General features: G+C 42.6%; 1 protein-coding gene across 1 annotated transcript in view; it reads left to right on the top strand.

The window, feature by feature from the left end:
- Positions 1–15,797, top strand: part of ROS1 (ROS proto-oncogene 1, receptor tyrosine kinase) — a 245,980-nt gene that overhangs the window by 121,122 nt on the left and 109,061 nt on the right. Inside the window, exons 24-25 of the mRNA XM_075200923.1 lie at positions 433–770; positions 2,674–2,798. Coding sequence (XP_075057024.1) covers positions 433–770; positions 2,674–2,798 — 463 coding nt within the window. The remainder of the gene's footprint in view (positions 1–432; positions 771–2,673; positions 2,799–15,797) is intronic.

Below are 15,797 nucleotides of genomic sequence, written 5' to 3'. Positions count from 1 at the left end.
CTAGGAAAACAGGAAGGGGTATTGGCATTCCCATTACTCTTCCCTGGTCGGTAGCAGAATTTATAGAAAAATTTGGCCAGATGAGATCGCCAACGCTGCTCAAGGGCTCCCAATTTTATGGAATTCAAGGTGTACTAAACCGTTGTTATCAGTTACCACTTCCATCTCGGCTGCTGTCAGATACTCTGCAAATTTCTTGGTCATGGCCCATGCTACTGCCATAAATTCCAGCTTGAAGGAGCTATAATTGTCCGGATTCCATTCTGACTCTTGGAGAGTCCAGCTGGCGTAGGCAATCACTCGATCCTTACCTTCCTGTACTTAAGCAAGCACTGCCCCAAGACCTTGGTTACTTCCATCCGAGTACAAGGTAAATGGATTGCTAAAGTCTGCATAAGCCAGCACCGGTGCCCTAGTCAATTCCTCTTTCAGATGACTGAAGGCTCTCTCCTGACTAATCCCCCAAGCTTTGATGTCAGTTTAAGTACAAGCGAAGATTCCCTGAAGCAGATCACACAAAGGGCCAGCGATCTTAGAAAAGTCCTTGATGAAGCACCTGTAATACCCTACCAGAACCAGAAAGGCACAAAGCTCAGTCACTGTGTCTGGTGTCCGCCAGTCCAGGACTGCAGCCACCTTATCTGTTGTGGGTCATACACCTTCCTGGAACAGCCTAGCCTTCAGCAAGTGACACTTGAGGTTTCATCTTCAGACCAAAACCCTCCAATCTCTGGAACACTAGCGCCAAATGCAAAAGATGTTTCTCAACGGTGGGGGTAAAGACAATGATATCGTTCAAGTAAATCAACAATGCCTCAAAGTTGAGATCACCCAAGCATCCCTCCATCAGGTGCTAAAACAGCACTGGGGCATTGGTGAGGCCAAAGGACATCCAGCAGAACTCAAACAATTCCATGGACATGATAAAGGCCGTCTTTTCCCGATCCTTCTCTGTTGGAGGAACTTACCAGTATTTGCTCGCCGGATCCAAGGTGGAGAAGTATCTGGCCTGCAGTAGCGCAGCCAAGGACTTTTTGATTCGAGGCAGTGGATATTCATCTCGCACAGTACAATTATTCAGTCACCGGTAATCCACACAGAAGCTAATGATTGCATCCTTCTTCCGTACCAGCATGATGGCAGCGGCCTATGGACTTTTGCTCTACATGATTGTCCAACATTTGTTTTAACATGGTCTTTAACTCCTGGAGTGTCAGTAAAGTTTAGGTGGTATCTGATAATAACGCTCCCTCGCGGGAACTGCATCTCCTGCTCTAACTGGTTGGTAAACCCGAAATCCTCTTCAAGACGTGAAAACACTCTCTGTCTCCTCCACAGGAAACACTCAAGTTTCTCTTCAGCTCCCGGTTCCAATTCACCCAAAGCCATATCCATGATCTGCTCCTTCTGTTCTACTGACACCGTTATATCCAGGGGCTACTCGGATCGGCGTGCAGGGACAGTTGATGTCGGCTCTCCACACTGTTCTCATCCATTGGCCACACTTTGGCCAATAGCGTATCTAGATGGATCCTCTGTGGGTGATCACCCACATTACAGAAACGAATGGGAACCCTCCCATTCCGAATGATGGCCAAGGAGTGAGCAAAAATGCAAAGCATTCGAACTCACCCTTCCGGCTCCACAATTGCTGAGGGTTATACCAAGACTGACTTCCTTTCCAAACACCACTGAGTACCCACCTCCATCTGGAGCAAGAGTTCCTGCTGGGATGGTGTAGCTAGAACCTGCTGATGATTTGTGTGAATGGAACCTAGATGTTCAGCCTCCTTACCATCCGATTCCAATCCGCACTGCAGAGTGTCTCTATGGAATACTTGCTGTACCAGTCTTTGTATGCCTAACTCAATCCAGTAGCCGGGCTTCTTTTCCAAACACAGGATCTGATCTAATCCTCAAAGGACTTTCATTCCATGAATAACCAGCACATGCTCTAGCTCCGGCCCTCCGACCACACTTATACTTCTCTTCCTGAGTGAGAGTTCAATATCCATCTAAACCACCCCCACCACTGGCATGGGCAAGCTATTAGCGGCCGTGAGGATCACTCAGGCTCCTGAGGTATCTTGCTGCAAATTTCCATAATTCTTTTGGAATCCAGACTCTGTCATGGTTGTGACTTGTGACCCCTTGTCTAAAAGACACAAGTTAATAATGTTGCTTTCAGTGCAGAACTCCCTTACAGTCAGTCCTGTGACAGCAAGGGATTCTAGTTTAATGATGGCTGGAAGCCGGCCCCTGGACAATTCCAGTAGATATGCCCCAGTCGTTGACACTGCCAGCACCGGAGTCTTTCAGGGTTTCTTCACCCTGCTTCAGAGCAGTGAGCTCTATTTTCATCTGTACCATGTCCTCCCTCATTTAATGGATCACTCCCGTCAGGTCTTTCACGCACCCTTCCGTGGGCTGGGTGACTTGGTCTATAGTCTGAGAAGGCACTTGGACTTGCTGTGAGGTAATCACCATGGAACCATAATTTTCTTCAATCTCCCATGCCGCATCCATCTGCATCTGATGGAAGGACACTCATCTCATGATACGGATCCGATACCGTAGGTTTTTTCTCTGATGCACATTGTGGAGTCCCATGACAAACTATTTCCTCAACAATCAGTCCAGGTTCCCCAATCCTTCTGCATCTCTCTTTCTCAGCTCCACCATTAACTCCTGGAGAGCAATGGCAAATTGTGGAATGATCTCGTCTTTCCGCTCAATTCAAGTGAAGAACCGTTTACTCAATGTGGAGAATGGATCCCCATACAGGTTGGCAAGTGTTGGCAAGAATGTCCACCACCGTCTTCAGCTGGTCCGGGCACAGAGCAGAACTGTGTGGCGAGCCTCCCCCTCCAGGCAGTTATTATTATTATTATCTTTTATTTGTTAGGCGCCACAAGGTTTCCGCAGCGCCACACATAGTACAAACAGTAGACTAACAGGGTATAACAGTACAGAACAATAAACAAAAAGTACCAATACTTCAGAAACTCCAGGCAGGCAGATGCAATAGACATGGAGCAGAAGAACGGGTAAGGAGACAGGAGGGAAGAGGGCCCTGCTCATACGAGCTTACATCCTAAGGGAGGGTAAAACAGACCAGGCACAAGAGGAGCCAGTTGAGGGAATGGGAGAGAGGGGAGAATGAGCGGAGGAGATGGTGGTTAAGTGGATGGTTGGTAGGCTTTCAGAAAGAGGTGAGTTTTGAGTGCACGTTTGAAGGAGCACAGAGTAGGAGAGAGGCGGCTGGAGCGAGGGAGGTCATTCCAGTGAAGGGGGGCTGCACGGGAAAAGTCCTGGATTCTGGAATGGGAAGAGGTGATCAGAGTGGAGGAGAGGCGGCGGTATTAAGCACCAACTACACCATCATTGCTTCGTCCACACCATACAGTCGTGCAGTCCCTTGTAGTCGCTACTCCTAGTCAGACAGCATCAGGTTTCTCCTGTCAAATTTTGGGATATGCAAGAGTGCTGCCCCCACGGTAGTGAATGCTGGCCAAAATGCCTCTCTTACATGTGGATCCAGGGCCAGTTGTAAAAGTTGGCAGGAGCTGGACAGCTGGTAGCAGGAGGTTGGCCGGTAGCTATTGCCCCTCTTGGTCCATAGTCTCTGGTCAGGATCCTGTCGAATATTCAAAATGTCAGAGGCACCTAGAGGAGAAGGGCACACAAACCACAAATCCCTCCTTAGCACACCAAGGCACTTACCAGATCCTGAGTGGTAACTAAGAAACACACTGGACACTCTTTCCACCAACACCCAGCTGTTATACCTTGTTTTGACGCCGGACGTCCCACAATATCCTCTCTCTCTGGCCCGACCGTCGAACTAAGAAAATTGCGATGCGCAGCAGCTTAAATAGCTGCTGAAGCGCCCATTACATGCGGCATCGTCGTAACAGTGCGTGGTGACGAATTGAGCTCGGATTGGCTCTCTCTGTGCCAAAAAGTCAAAAGGCCCACGAGGAACTGGCGGTGAATCACACTTGATTCGCAGCCGTGGACCCGGGACCATGCCGGAGGAACTTACCAGACCTCGGATACCCAGGTGAGTCACCCACAAGAGCACAGATTACTATATTTTGAAATTTAGTTAATGCGTGTCAGTTGGAAAATGGAACACACACTATAGATGTTTCATGTTATAAACAAATTTGATATGGTTATTTTTCCAGCAGTAAGCAACAGAAGCTTTTATACAATCATTTGTGAATTATCCAGGGGAATAACTTGAAAACTGTGGGTTCCAAAGCACAAATTTTTAAGGGGCTGACAAAGTTTCTAGTAGAGAACACCATGCCCTTTTATCCGCTCACTTATTTTTCTTGGTTGGCTGCTGTTACTCACCCACCGACCTCTGCTCCACAGCATGTAGCTCTGCATTTTCTGATGAAGGGGATGTCAGAGTTTCCTTCACTTTGAATATTATTTCATTTGCATTACCTAGAACGCCGTCTCGCACACATGGGTTTTAAATGACTTGTTGGTGTCTACAGTCACACCGAGCAAGGGTGGCTGCGGGCAAGGTGCTTTGCAGCTCTGAGGACAGTGCTCAGAAGAAATGGCAGGTGGAGAGCCTGAAGCAGCAAGGGTAGCAGAGACAGGGGTCCTGGCAGATGAAGGGCTCTATAGAAACTGTTACCTCTGCTAAGCCAGTAGTTGTAAGCATGTAATCATCATGTTGCCAATCTTGGATAAAAAAATAAGTAAATGTGTGAAGTTTTTATCATGAATACACAAACAGATCATATACTCTTCAAAACCATACGTCTTCAAACCATCCCACCATAATATTCAACATGAGTATTTTGGTGGCATAGTTTGAAAACAAAAGGAAATGTAAAAACATGCATATTTTATTTGTTTGAAATGTGCAAGTACAGTCACTATTACTGTAACAGCAAATTTATGTAGGAAAAAAGATACTCCATGGGACAATATTAAATATACATTAAAATATATTGTAATGCTGCCGATATATTTGCCACATCTGTCTCTCTGTTAGGGTGCCAAGCATTAGGATCCATTTCCAATTTGGCTACTCAAGTCAGATCACATGGGGGTTGGCAGTAGATTGCACACACAGCCAAGAGTGCTTATGTACGATACAATTTTTGTGATGCTCAAAAACGATCCAATCAGTTTCAATTAGATCATTCTCAGGCATCAAGCTTTTTTTAGGGTGACATTTGCTGCATTTAGAGGCAATTTTTCAATATTACCAGGTATACTACACTGCCCGATGTTGGCTCACTATATGCCTCATATACAGTTGGACGCAGTTTCTGTCAAAAATGCTGCTGGAAATTGCATCCCACGGGTATATTGAGTATTGAGCCAGACGCATCTAAGCTGATGGTCATCACTTACAGCAGTGATTGAGCACCCGCAAGCTTCCTGTCACCTAAAAGGTGCATATGCATCTGTGTCACAGTCTACATAAGTCATATTTGCTCTAACATGCCCTTACATGCCCCTTCCTTCCCCCATGCCCCCAATTCAAGCGACCGTATGCGCTAGATACGATGTAACTAGTGCTTTGTGAGCATGAACAGAGATAAAGCATATTAAATGCTGGCAACACAGTCTGCATCCAACTCTGCATGAGCCCCTATATGTCTAATTTTCGTTCTGCTGCTCTTAAGACAAAATATTTCTATTGAATTTGTAGTTTTGATCGCAAACTTATTTGTTCTAAATTTTTCGTATTTCCTAATTTTTAATTCTTATTTTGCAGTCGCTTGTACTGGATAGAATCTTGGGAAATTGGTAGTAGAATATCATACTATAATATTATAAATGACACAGTAGTAAGTGTTTCTGGACAGTATGATAAGACATACACTACTACAGCAAGTAGCTGTGATTGCCCCTGGTATGTGCAGAACTGGGAATTAGGAGCTTTGATGACTTTGGATGCTACAGATACGAATAACTCCTGCATATACTTCCTGTTTAATGTCACAAATATCTGGGCCTCTGATATGGATGGATGTCATTGCTGGAAAGTGATAAGTGTGCCGCTTCTGCCTGGTGAGTTATTTGGCAGTGTTTTTATAAGTGTAGGTATAGATTGTTTCATTAACCCTTTCACAACAAGGATCAGACTGCTTTAGAAATCTTTACTATGCATTGGTTAAGCTGAGATTAACTTTTTTTTTTTTATTTCCGAGAGTATCAACTTTTATTTTATTTGGACTGCCTAGGGAAACTTTTTAGTCATATATTTTATTTAGGGACATCCACTTTCTCTATGGACACTTGCTGCACTTTATTATAGCATCTACAGTGGATTTGAGCATGACCTCTGTACAAAATGATTACAGCTAAGGTGCAGGTCACTCTATTCAAAAACATCCACTTCATATGTTGTTTTGATAATCTGTTCTCTGCTTTGTATTTAATAATATGCTCATATAATTGCCTTCACTATTCTCCTGTATTATATCGCTACATAGGAAAAGTGGACTATAACAGCATTACTCCTTAAAATCTCTCTCTTGCAATACATTTCATTCCATGACCTCAGTCCAAATAAAGGTACACTTCTTCCACATAGAATGCTACCTGAATTTTTATTAGAGATAACTCAACACTTACAGTTATGATGGAAACTAACACTATATTAGAACAAAACAAAATGTCCCGTGGTTTGTTACATAAACATGCTTCTTAGTTTATTTTGCATTGTTCCCTGTATGGATGCAGCACATTTCTTTTATGCTTGCAACCTGACTCAGGGTAGGGTACACAACACAGACTGAAACACATTTACTCCCCATACCAAGAGATGGGATACATATGATCGACATTTACATGGTCGACATCATAATGTAGACAGGGTTGGCAAATTGACAATAATGACATTTACAATATAGTTAGGATGACAATTTGAATGTAGACAGTATTATTGGGTCAACAATTCAAAGTTAAATATCCAAGTCATAGTAATGTTCAAGTAGTGTCCCTGAGGAGTACAAAGAAAGTGTCCAAAGCACAGACTTTGCAAGATACAGTACAGTAAATACAGTAACGTGTAATATACAGTTGTGTCAGTACAATTAGGTCCACTAAATGTTCAAATGAAAGAAATCTGATTTAAGTCAATAAGATTGCATGTCTTCCATTTCATTTTTGTGTCATTCTCACTATGGAGCTAGTGGTGTTTTTCATCCTTTTGATGTGCATGGGGTTTTGGTTAATTGAAATCTTGTCTGGCACAGGAACTCACTCACAGTGCCAGTCCGTGCTGTCTCTCACAAGTGGTATGAAATCTGAAATCATCAATTTCAAGTTATGTATCTCTTGAGTCAGAGCATCTATTTGGCCTGACATCCACAACATCCTCTATTTCTCTCTGCCTATTCTTCTCAGTGTGGTTGCTTGCTGATGAAAGTATGAAACTTGATGGCAAAAACATCAAAACTTGTTCATGTTTGTAATGTGATGTACTGCATGGAGTGTTAAGATGTTAAGAGTCCCTTAATATATTTCTTAAAAGAGCAAACCTGTAGCATGGTGGTGTGGGGATTTGGTTATTCATTGTAGAGTTGAGGCTATGAACACTTTTGGTCTGATGTAGAACTGGGTGCAATTTACACTGAAATCGTAGGTGTAAATTGCATCCCGTAATTTACACAGTAACTCAGAATACTATGCAAATTGCACAAACACACCTCTTTATCTGCCTTATGGGCCGGTGTGCATGATACACTTAAGTGTATTAGTCAGAGCAGCCCTGAAAAGCAGATATATGAATAAATAAAATAATGTAAAAAAAACACAACAAGGTCTGTTGCACTAGGAGAAAGAAACTTGAAATAGATACGTCTGCTAGAGAACTATCTGCGGCTGCTTTCAACTCATCATAGCATATGAAGAGTGTGAACACACCATTACATTGTTAGGCTCACCCAGTACCTTCCCAGTTCCACCTCTCTAGTGCAAAGAGGTGCAAAGGGGGAGATCCAACTCAGTCGGAGTGCAAACTGAGACGTATCCCTGGCTAAAACTGCTTTTTGTGCTGATCAGTTAGACTTATATCCGACTCTACATCAGACCCTTTGTTGTGCTTCAAAAAATTATGTTAGTTGTGTTTGAGAATATTGAGAATATTTCCATTCACCTAAAGTAACACTTTATTTTTTACTTGTTTCAGTCTTATTGCCTGTTGTATTGCCATGTAACAGTCTCCTTTTTACAGAGTGTTAAAATGCTTAACGGCTCATATCACTTCACTTAAATAACTTCCTTGAACTTTGACACGAGACATAATTGTGGCAATAATAAAAGGAGTTAATTTTGCAAACAAAATATGGTGGTGGAGAAAGATGAAGTCAGTATGACACACGCCAGTCAACCAGGGTATCCCATCATTTTAACCAATGGGACATCCGCAAACGGGGGTGGTTTACCAAACAGCATACCAGGCGCAACCAGGACCTCCACAATCGAACACCAGACACATCAGGAACTGACAACAGGCAACCGGAGAACAGCCTGACAAACCATATCAGGCACAGAGGTCCGTCTAAAGAAGGAAGGGTAGACAGGCAACGTCCTGAAACTCCAGAGAATGATTTACTCTCTACCCATCACTATTATAGACTAATCCTTAGCCCTCCCATATGACATCAGATGGGCGTACACATCCCCAGTTAACCTTAGAGGGATACATTTAGTTACATGACACAGCCTCAGCATTTAATTTCCTTCATGCTTACTTCAGCCCTCAGTTCTTAATCTTTGGCCTTTGGTATATCCTGTTAGGTGTGGCTTTGAGGGCACAGATACCATCATCATCAACATCAACATTTATTTATATAGCGCCAGCAAATTCCGTAGCGCTTTACAATTGGGAGCAAACATTAATAAAACAATACTGGGTAATACATACAGACAGAGAGGTAAGAGAACCCTGCTCGGAAGCTTACAATCTATGAGGCAACCCTTTCCTTCAGTGGGCTTCTGTTGAGGTTGGCTTCATAAAACTTCATATCAATATTAGTAGTAGTCATAGTAATACAGTTCTGTCAGGTGTAGATTTGTAAGTGATGGTTTGCTTTGTGAATTTATCCATTTCTTGCTCTATTCATTTTTGCCGCTATTGGTTCTGATTGACCAGCATTGTTTTTGCTACCTTACGTGATTGGACAACAGTATAATAATGTAAATGCTCACTATCTGTTGTTAACTTCAAGCGGTTAAAATGAACCATGGTATAGAGTAAACAGATGAATAAGTGGGAACCATAGTGATGTAAAATATTATACTCTGCCACTGTCACAATTTCCTGACCCATGAAACTTTCTAAAGAAGTTGCTGGAATGATATATAGAATACATGCTAATAGTATGACACAAATTACTGGATACATGCATCTTGTTATGTACATTGTCCATTCTGTACTTGTTCTACACCATGTTGATTAACATTGCACCTGTCTGACTGTACCCTATAGGTTGTAATAGAAATGTCTGTTGTAAGTATTACTGGCGTACACATTATAATGGTATTATTTTACATTGTATTTCTTTTTTTTTATTTCTTTTTTTTTAAGTTTTATTTTGCAAGGTCATAGAACGACATACAACCAACATGGATAGTATGCATGTAAAGACACAGGGGTTAAACAGCAGCTACGATCAGCATAGTAAGGAGACATCTCAATGCAGGGGTCAAATACAAATAAGTAGGAGAGCCAGGGATCCCAAAACTTGGTGAAAGATCTCAATGTATTACGAATTACGCTGGTCATATACTCCATATGTTGAGCTTGCTGCCTCCAGTCTGCTGCGATTTGGCAGTTAGCTGCTGAGACAATATGCCGGGCCAATTTATTCTGATGAGGAGTCGCCAAGGAGGCCCCCCAGAGATAGAAGAAGAAATTTGGACTTCAGTCACATCATTCTGAAGGGTCGATTGAATCAGTTGTTTGACGTCCGTCCAAAAACGTGTCAGTTTCGGACATGTCTACCAAATGTGGAGAAAAGTACCCTCCTGGGAGCACCACAGCCAGCAGAGATCAGAGGAGCCAGGGAGAAACTTATGACGATACAAGGGCACATAGTACCATTGGAACATCACCTTGTAAACATTCTCCATTATTTTGATGCAGATTGAGCTGGAGGCAGCTTTTTCATGAATCTCAGACCATTCTTCGTGAAGCAGAGTATCACCAAGGCCACGTTCCCAGGCAAGTTTGTGAAGATCCTTGAGGCCTGTGGCGGATGGGGTTCATAGCAAAGTGTAGAGATGTGACATAGGCAGAGAGTTTCAATGATAGTAAATGAGCGGGAAGAGAGACATGTTTTGACAGAGTTATGGTAGTGGCGTATCTGTAGGTATTGGTAGAAATGTTTTGAGGGGAAATAAAAGCGAGTTTGAATATCATAGAATGGAGGGAATGCCGGAGTGGAGGTGAGGTCGTTAAGATATCTGACACCCTGCGAGAACCATGGTTGGAACACATTGGGAGTGTATTCTGGAGAAAAATCAGGGGAGTTGAATAGCGGTAGCATTGGGGTGGGGTGAGGATATTTTTGAGAGGAAGAGTTCCAATTTGACAAAGAATGCAAGATGACTGGGTGAAGCAGGGAGCGTTTTGGATGCTGAGCCCTTGGGTGATAGAGGAGAGTAGACAGTGAGAGCAATCCCAGACCCTCTGCCTCAATACGTGTCCAGACTCTAGGGCTTTCAGAACAACACCATAAGAAACATTGAGTGAGCTGGGCGTAAAAGTGATAGCGTCGGAAGTAAGGGACACTCAGCTCTCCTCCCCGCATGGACCTCTGAAGGACCTTAAGGTGAACTCGGGGACATTTTCCAGACCAGATGAATTTGGAAGTGTGATATTGAAGAAACTTAAAAATATAGGGGGAAACACTGATAGGCAGGGTCTGAAAAAGATAAAGAAGTCTGAGGGGGGTTATTCATCTTAACTGCGTTAATGTGACTGATCCATAAATATGTGACCAAGTAGTGAGGTCTAGTTTTATTTGGGCAAGAAGGTGGGGGAAATTTGCATTTCCCCCACATACATTGCATTTCTTATCTTGCTGGTATGCTATGGAAATAGCTGAATCCCTCACTAAAAAAAACTGATGAGATAAACAGGAGACAAATGTAAATTGTTTTTTGTTAATAAGTTTGGTGAAAACATTTCTTTGTCCCTTTGTACTCACTCCTAAAAAGTAGATATGGATGGCAAATAGAAAAAGACTAATTGTGTTCCAACATACATAGACTGAAAATAGAAAGCTTGAAACCAATTGACTTGTTGAATAAAAGCACAATGTCACTCACCGGACTGTGAGTGCCGCTTCTCGTGTGTTTAGGAACCGTGGCCGTCCACCATCCTGAGGGTCTGCGCATGTGCAGCCCTTTCAAACCTTCAGTACCTGTTGCTTTTAGTTAATTGGCTGATCAGGCAACACTCCCTATTTAAAGCACCTGTGTTCTATACCTCGTTGCCTGATCTTGGAGTCTCATTCCCCATGAGCCTCTGAAGGTGTTCCTGTGTTTCCTCGTGTATTCAGCTCCTGCTGATTCCTGTTGTTCGTTTGTGGTTTCCAGACCACTTCAACCTTCCTGTGTTCATCGTGACTGCACCAGCTGATTCCTTTCCGCTGCCTCCGTGCTTCTACAGTATCCTGTTCGCTTCAACTCTCCTGTGTTCATCGTGACTGCACCAGCTGATTCCTATCCGCTGCCTCCGTGCTTCTACAGTATGCTGTTCACTTCAACTCTCCGGTGTTCATCGTGACTGCACCAGCTGATTCCTATCCGCTGCCTCCGTGCTTCTACAGTATCCTGTTCGCTTCAACTCTCCTGTTTTCATCGTGACTGCACCAGCTGATTCCTATCCGCTGCCTCCGTGCTTCTACAGTATCCTGTTCACTTCAACTCTCCGGTGTTCATCGTGACTGCACCAGCTGATTCCTATCCGCTGCCTCCGTGCTTCTACAGTATCCTGTTCACTTCAACTCTCCGGTGTTCATCGTGATTGCACCAGCTGATTCCTATCCGCTGCCTCCGTGCTTCTACAGTATCCTGTTCACTTCAACTCTCCGGTGTTCATCGTGACTGCACCAGCTGATTCCTATCCGCTGCCTCCGTGCTTCTACAGTATCCTGTTCACTTCAACTCTCCGGTGTTCATCGTGACTGCACCAGCTGATTCCTATCCGCTGCCTCCGTGCTTCTACAGTATCCTGTTCGCTTCAACTCTCCTGTGTTCATCGTGACTGCACCAGCTGATTCCTATCTGCTGCCTCCGTGCTTCTACAGTATCCTGTTCGCTTCAACTCTCCTGTGTTCATCGTGACTGCACCAGCTGATTCCTATCCGCTGCCTCCGTGCTTCTACAGTATCCTGTTCACTTCAACTCTCCGGTGTTCATCGTGACTGCACCAGCTGATTCCTATCCGCTGCCTCCGTGCTTCTACAGTATCCTGTTCGCTTCAACTCTCCTGTGTTCTCGTGACTGCACCAGCTGATTCCTATCCGCTGCCTCCGTGCTTCTACAGAGTCCTGCTCAACTCAACTCTCCAGTGTTCATCGTGTCTGCAGCCAGCTGATTCCTATCCGCTGTCTCCGTGCTTCTACAGTGTTCCTGTTCATTTCAACTCGCCTGTCTTCATCGGGTCAGCGCTCCGCTGCTTTCATCTCAGCTACTGGTTATCAGACCGCCTCAACTCTCCCGTGTTCTCCAGGTGTCCAGTTCCATATACTACTGCTTCCTGAGTATTGCTTTGTTCTTGCTGGTCTACCTACCGTGCGCTGCACCAACTTGGTTACCGCTTCCATCTTCCAGTGGTCTCTCCTCCTGCCGGCCTCCAGCCGCTCAGGTATCCCTGCACGTCTCTCTGACAGCCTGCTCTCCTGAACCACGGTATGCATACTTCTCATTGACTGTGCTTGTGTATTGCATATCTAGCTGGACTGAGTTTGTTCTCCTCCGGAGTTCCTATCCACTGAGACTATTGCTATCATTTGACTGTGTTTCCTATTTGCCTGGATAGTTATTGTGACTCTGTATATTTGTGCAGTGCTGCTCAGTTATTATTATATTGTGCATATCATCGTGGGATCAAGTTCTGTGTGCCCGTGTATACTCTGCATTGCATTCATCTCCCCGTGCTCCTCCTCACATATATATTGCAGTGGTACAACTTGCTAGATGCAGACCACTGTCTCCTGTTCCCTGTGACACCAGTTTCAAGTATCCTCTCACATAGCAGTGGTACAACTTGCTAACGCAGACCACTGACTCCCCTGATACCTTCACCTAGACAGCGGTACAACTTGCTATACGCAGACCGCTGACTCTCACCACCTCCTCGTTACTCCTGGACATTCCTCCTCACTATAGCAGTGGTACAACTTGCTATCCGCAGACCACTGACTACCCTCACGTTTCCTTGTCCATCTAGTTCCTCGTGCACAGTTATCTACCTATTACCAGTGCTGCTAGTCATAGACTTTTCTCGAGCATTCTCTTACCATCTGCTGTCTCCTGTTCCGTGGTCATCCCGCTACCAGAGTACCATATTACCAACTATACTGCTCTGGTAAGTCCATCATCTGGTGATACCTGGGTAAAGACTCCTAGTGCCCGTGACACACAAATGCACTATTCATTTCTTGAACATTCATATGGAAGACAATTAGAAAGTAAATCAAACAAAGTAAGACCAAAAGAAAATTAAGTCATGGGGAACCATTACTACTGCAATGAAAACAATTCAGGCAGTAGTAGGGAAGGGAGCACCTCAAAGGGTGTCTAAAGAGCTTGCACCAGCCCTGACAGTGTGCACTGTGTATCTTGTATTTTACAAGGGTTTGCATACTGCACCTTCATAGCACTGTACATTAAGGAGACCCCATGCTGTCATATGTGGTGTATGGAAAAAGTTAGGTATGAACAGTATTAAGAATTATTTGCATTGCGTTTTGCAATGTTTTGCGTGCATTGCGTCAAGGTCGCAGCAAATTGCGGAAACCCCATGGTGTCTCAAAGGTGCTTAAATTGTCTGAAAAAAGTTAAGCCTAAGAGTACCGTACATATTTAGGGTCTCGGTGAGTTTCACAATTTGTATAAATGATACCTACTCCATCTGTATTATACTATACAGTAGGGAAGTCCCAAATTAGATTAAGAGTGTAAAGGATATATCCTTGCAAATATAATGCCAAGTAGCATCTAACAGAAGCATGTAATTTAGCTATGTCCCATAGTAGAAACCAGATTACATCTGCAGTCTTTATTTCATTGTGACAGTATATATGTGAAGACAGTGGCCCTGTCAAAAATATTTCAAGCCTGTCAAAAATATTTTAGTGTTCAGAATAGGCTTAACTATATTGTCTTGTCTTTCCTTACATGTCTGAGCAACTGCTGCAAATCAAGATGTATTTATAAAATTCTTAATACCCTAAAATAAAGTATTTCTGTGAAATTTGTTTGGCAAAAATGCTATTAGCAACAGATTTTTAAATGTTTAAATTTTAAAAATAGGCATTCAGTGCATAGATTTTCCATTATTAAAGACAAATAGCAGCTATACTAAATAAGTAATTCTAGTCCAAAATATAAATTAAAATAAATAAATAAATAAATAAATAATTTAATATAGGTGCACAATATGTTGGAACTGTTGAGGTATATAGAGGTAAAGTAGCAAATTTACAGATTTTCTGGTTCAGTTTAACAAGTATAAATTATGGATAAATATTTGCTCTCTAAATGCATAATTTAAATTATATTCACCTAAAAGGTGCAAATTTGTACCTATAAAACCGATATTAGGATTGTAAAATGTAATTAATTGTAAATAATTTATATTGATGTGATTGGTTAATGTAAACCATGCAATTACAATGATTATATTTTTGTTTCAAGCCATGACACATGTTATTGTATGTATCACTTTCACGTACCTCTTGCATTTGCGTAGTAGAAGCATGTTATTATGTTGGATTTTGTCATTCGTTTGACCAGAGATTGTGTCAGTAAGATACAGCACAATGATGTATTCCTGACACATATGTCATGCTGCAGTTGACTGCAACATTTGTGTTTAAAAAGATTTTAATGTATATGTATGTATGGGTTTGGCCTGGAATGTTGACCCATGGGAAATCTGCATGCCTATTGAGAGAAAATAGTTTTTGTATTGCTGCCTATCCTTTTTCGACTTTGAGTATTGATTAGTGTGGCCAGCTTTGGTACTTTATAATTTTGCATTTTAAATTTCAATAGAAGGTGCCATAATAACTAGTCTGACGGTGGATGACTACTTCATATACTGGACAATTCAAAACAAAGAGAATACAAGTATTTATCAAATAAGTAAAAGTAGCAAAGTGCCAATTTTGCTGCAAATGATTCAAGAACATGTTCAAGTGACAGCATATAGCACATCTCTGCAACCCTTTCCAGGTATGTTCATTTGGTGGTTTATACTTATTTTATTGCTCAGACTATACTCTAATCTTTGACTTTCTACAACTTTATTTACTTTACTTTACTTTACTTTATTTTATACTCAAAGGATTTCATTTAAAGTCGTCCCCAAATAATGTAATGATGTAAAATTACGATTGCAAAGTTGCAGCCTAACATGTGTATTTGGAGTTGCACATATCTTTAGATACGTGCATCTCATAATACTATGCCCTCATCAATTTGAACTGTAAGGTTACCGGTAGTGCAGGGGGACCAAAAGCGCCGGGTCTCCGTACAAAAGTGGCAACCAGAACCAGGCTCTTAACTTTATATGA

Source organism: Mixophyes fleayi, chromosome 3 (assembly GCF_038048845.1).
Source record: "Mixophyes fleayi isolate aMixFle1 chromosome 3, aMixFle1.hap1, whole genome shotgun sequence".
Classification (NCBI taxonomy): domain Eukaryota; kingdom Metazoa; phylum Chordata; class Amphibia; order Anura; family Limnodynastidae; genus Mixophyes; species Mixophyes fleayi.
This window is presented reverse-complemented; position numbering and strand designations above follow the sequence as displayed.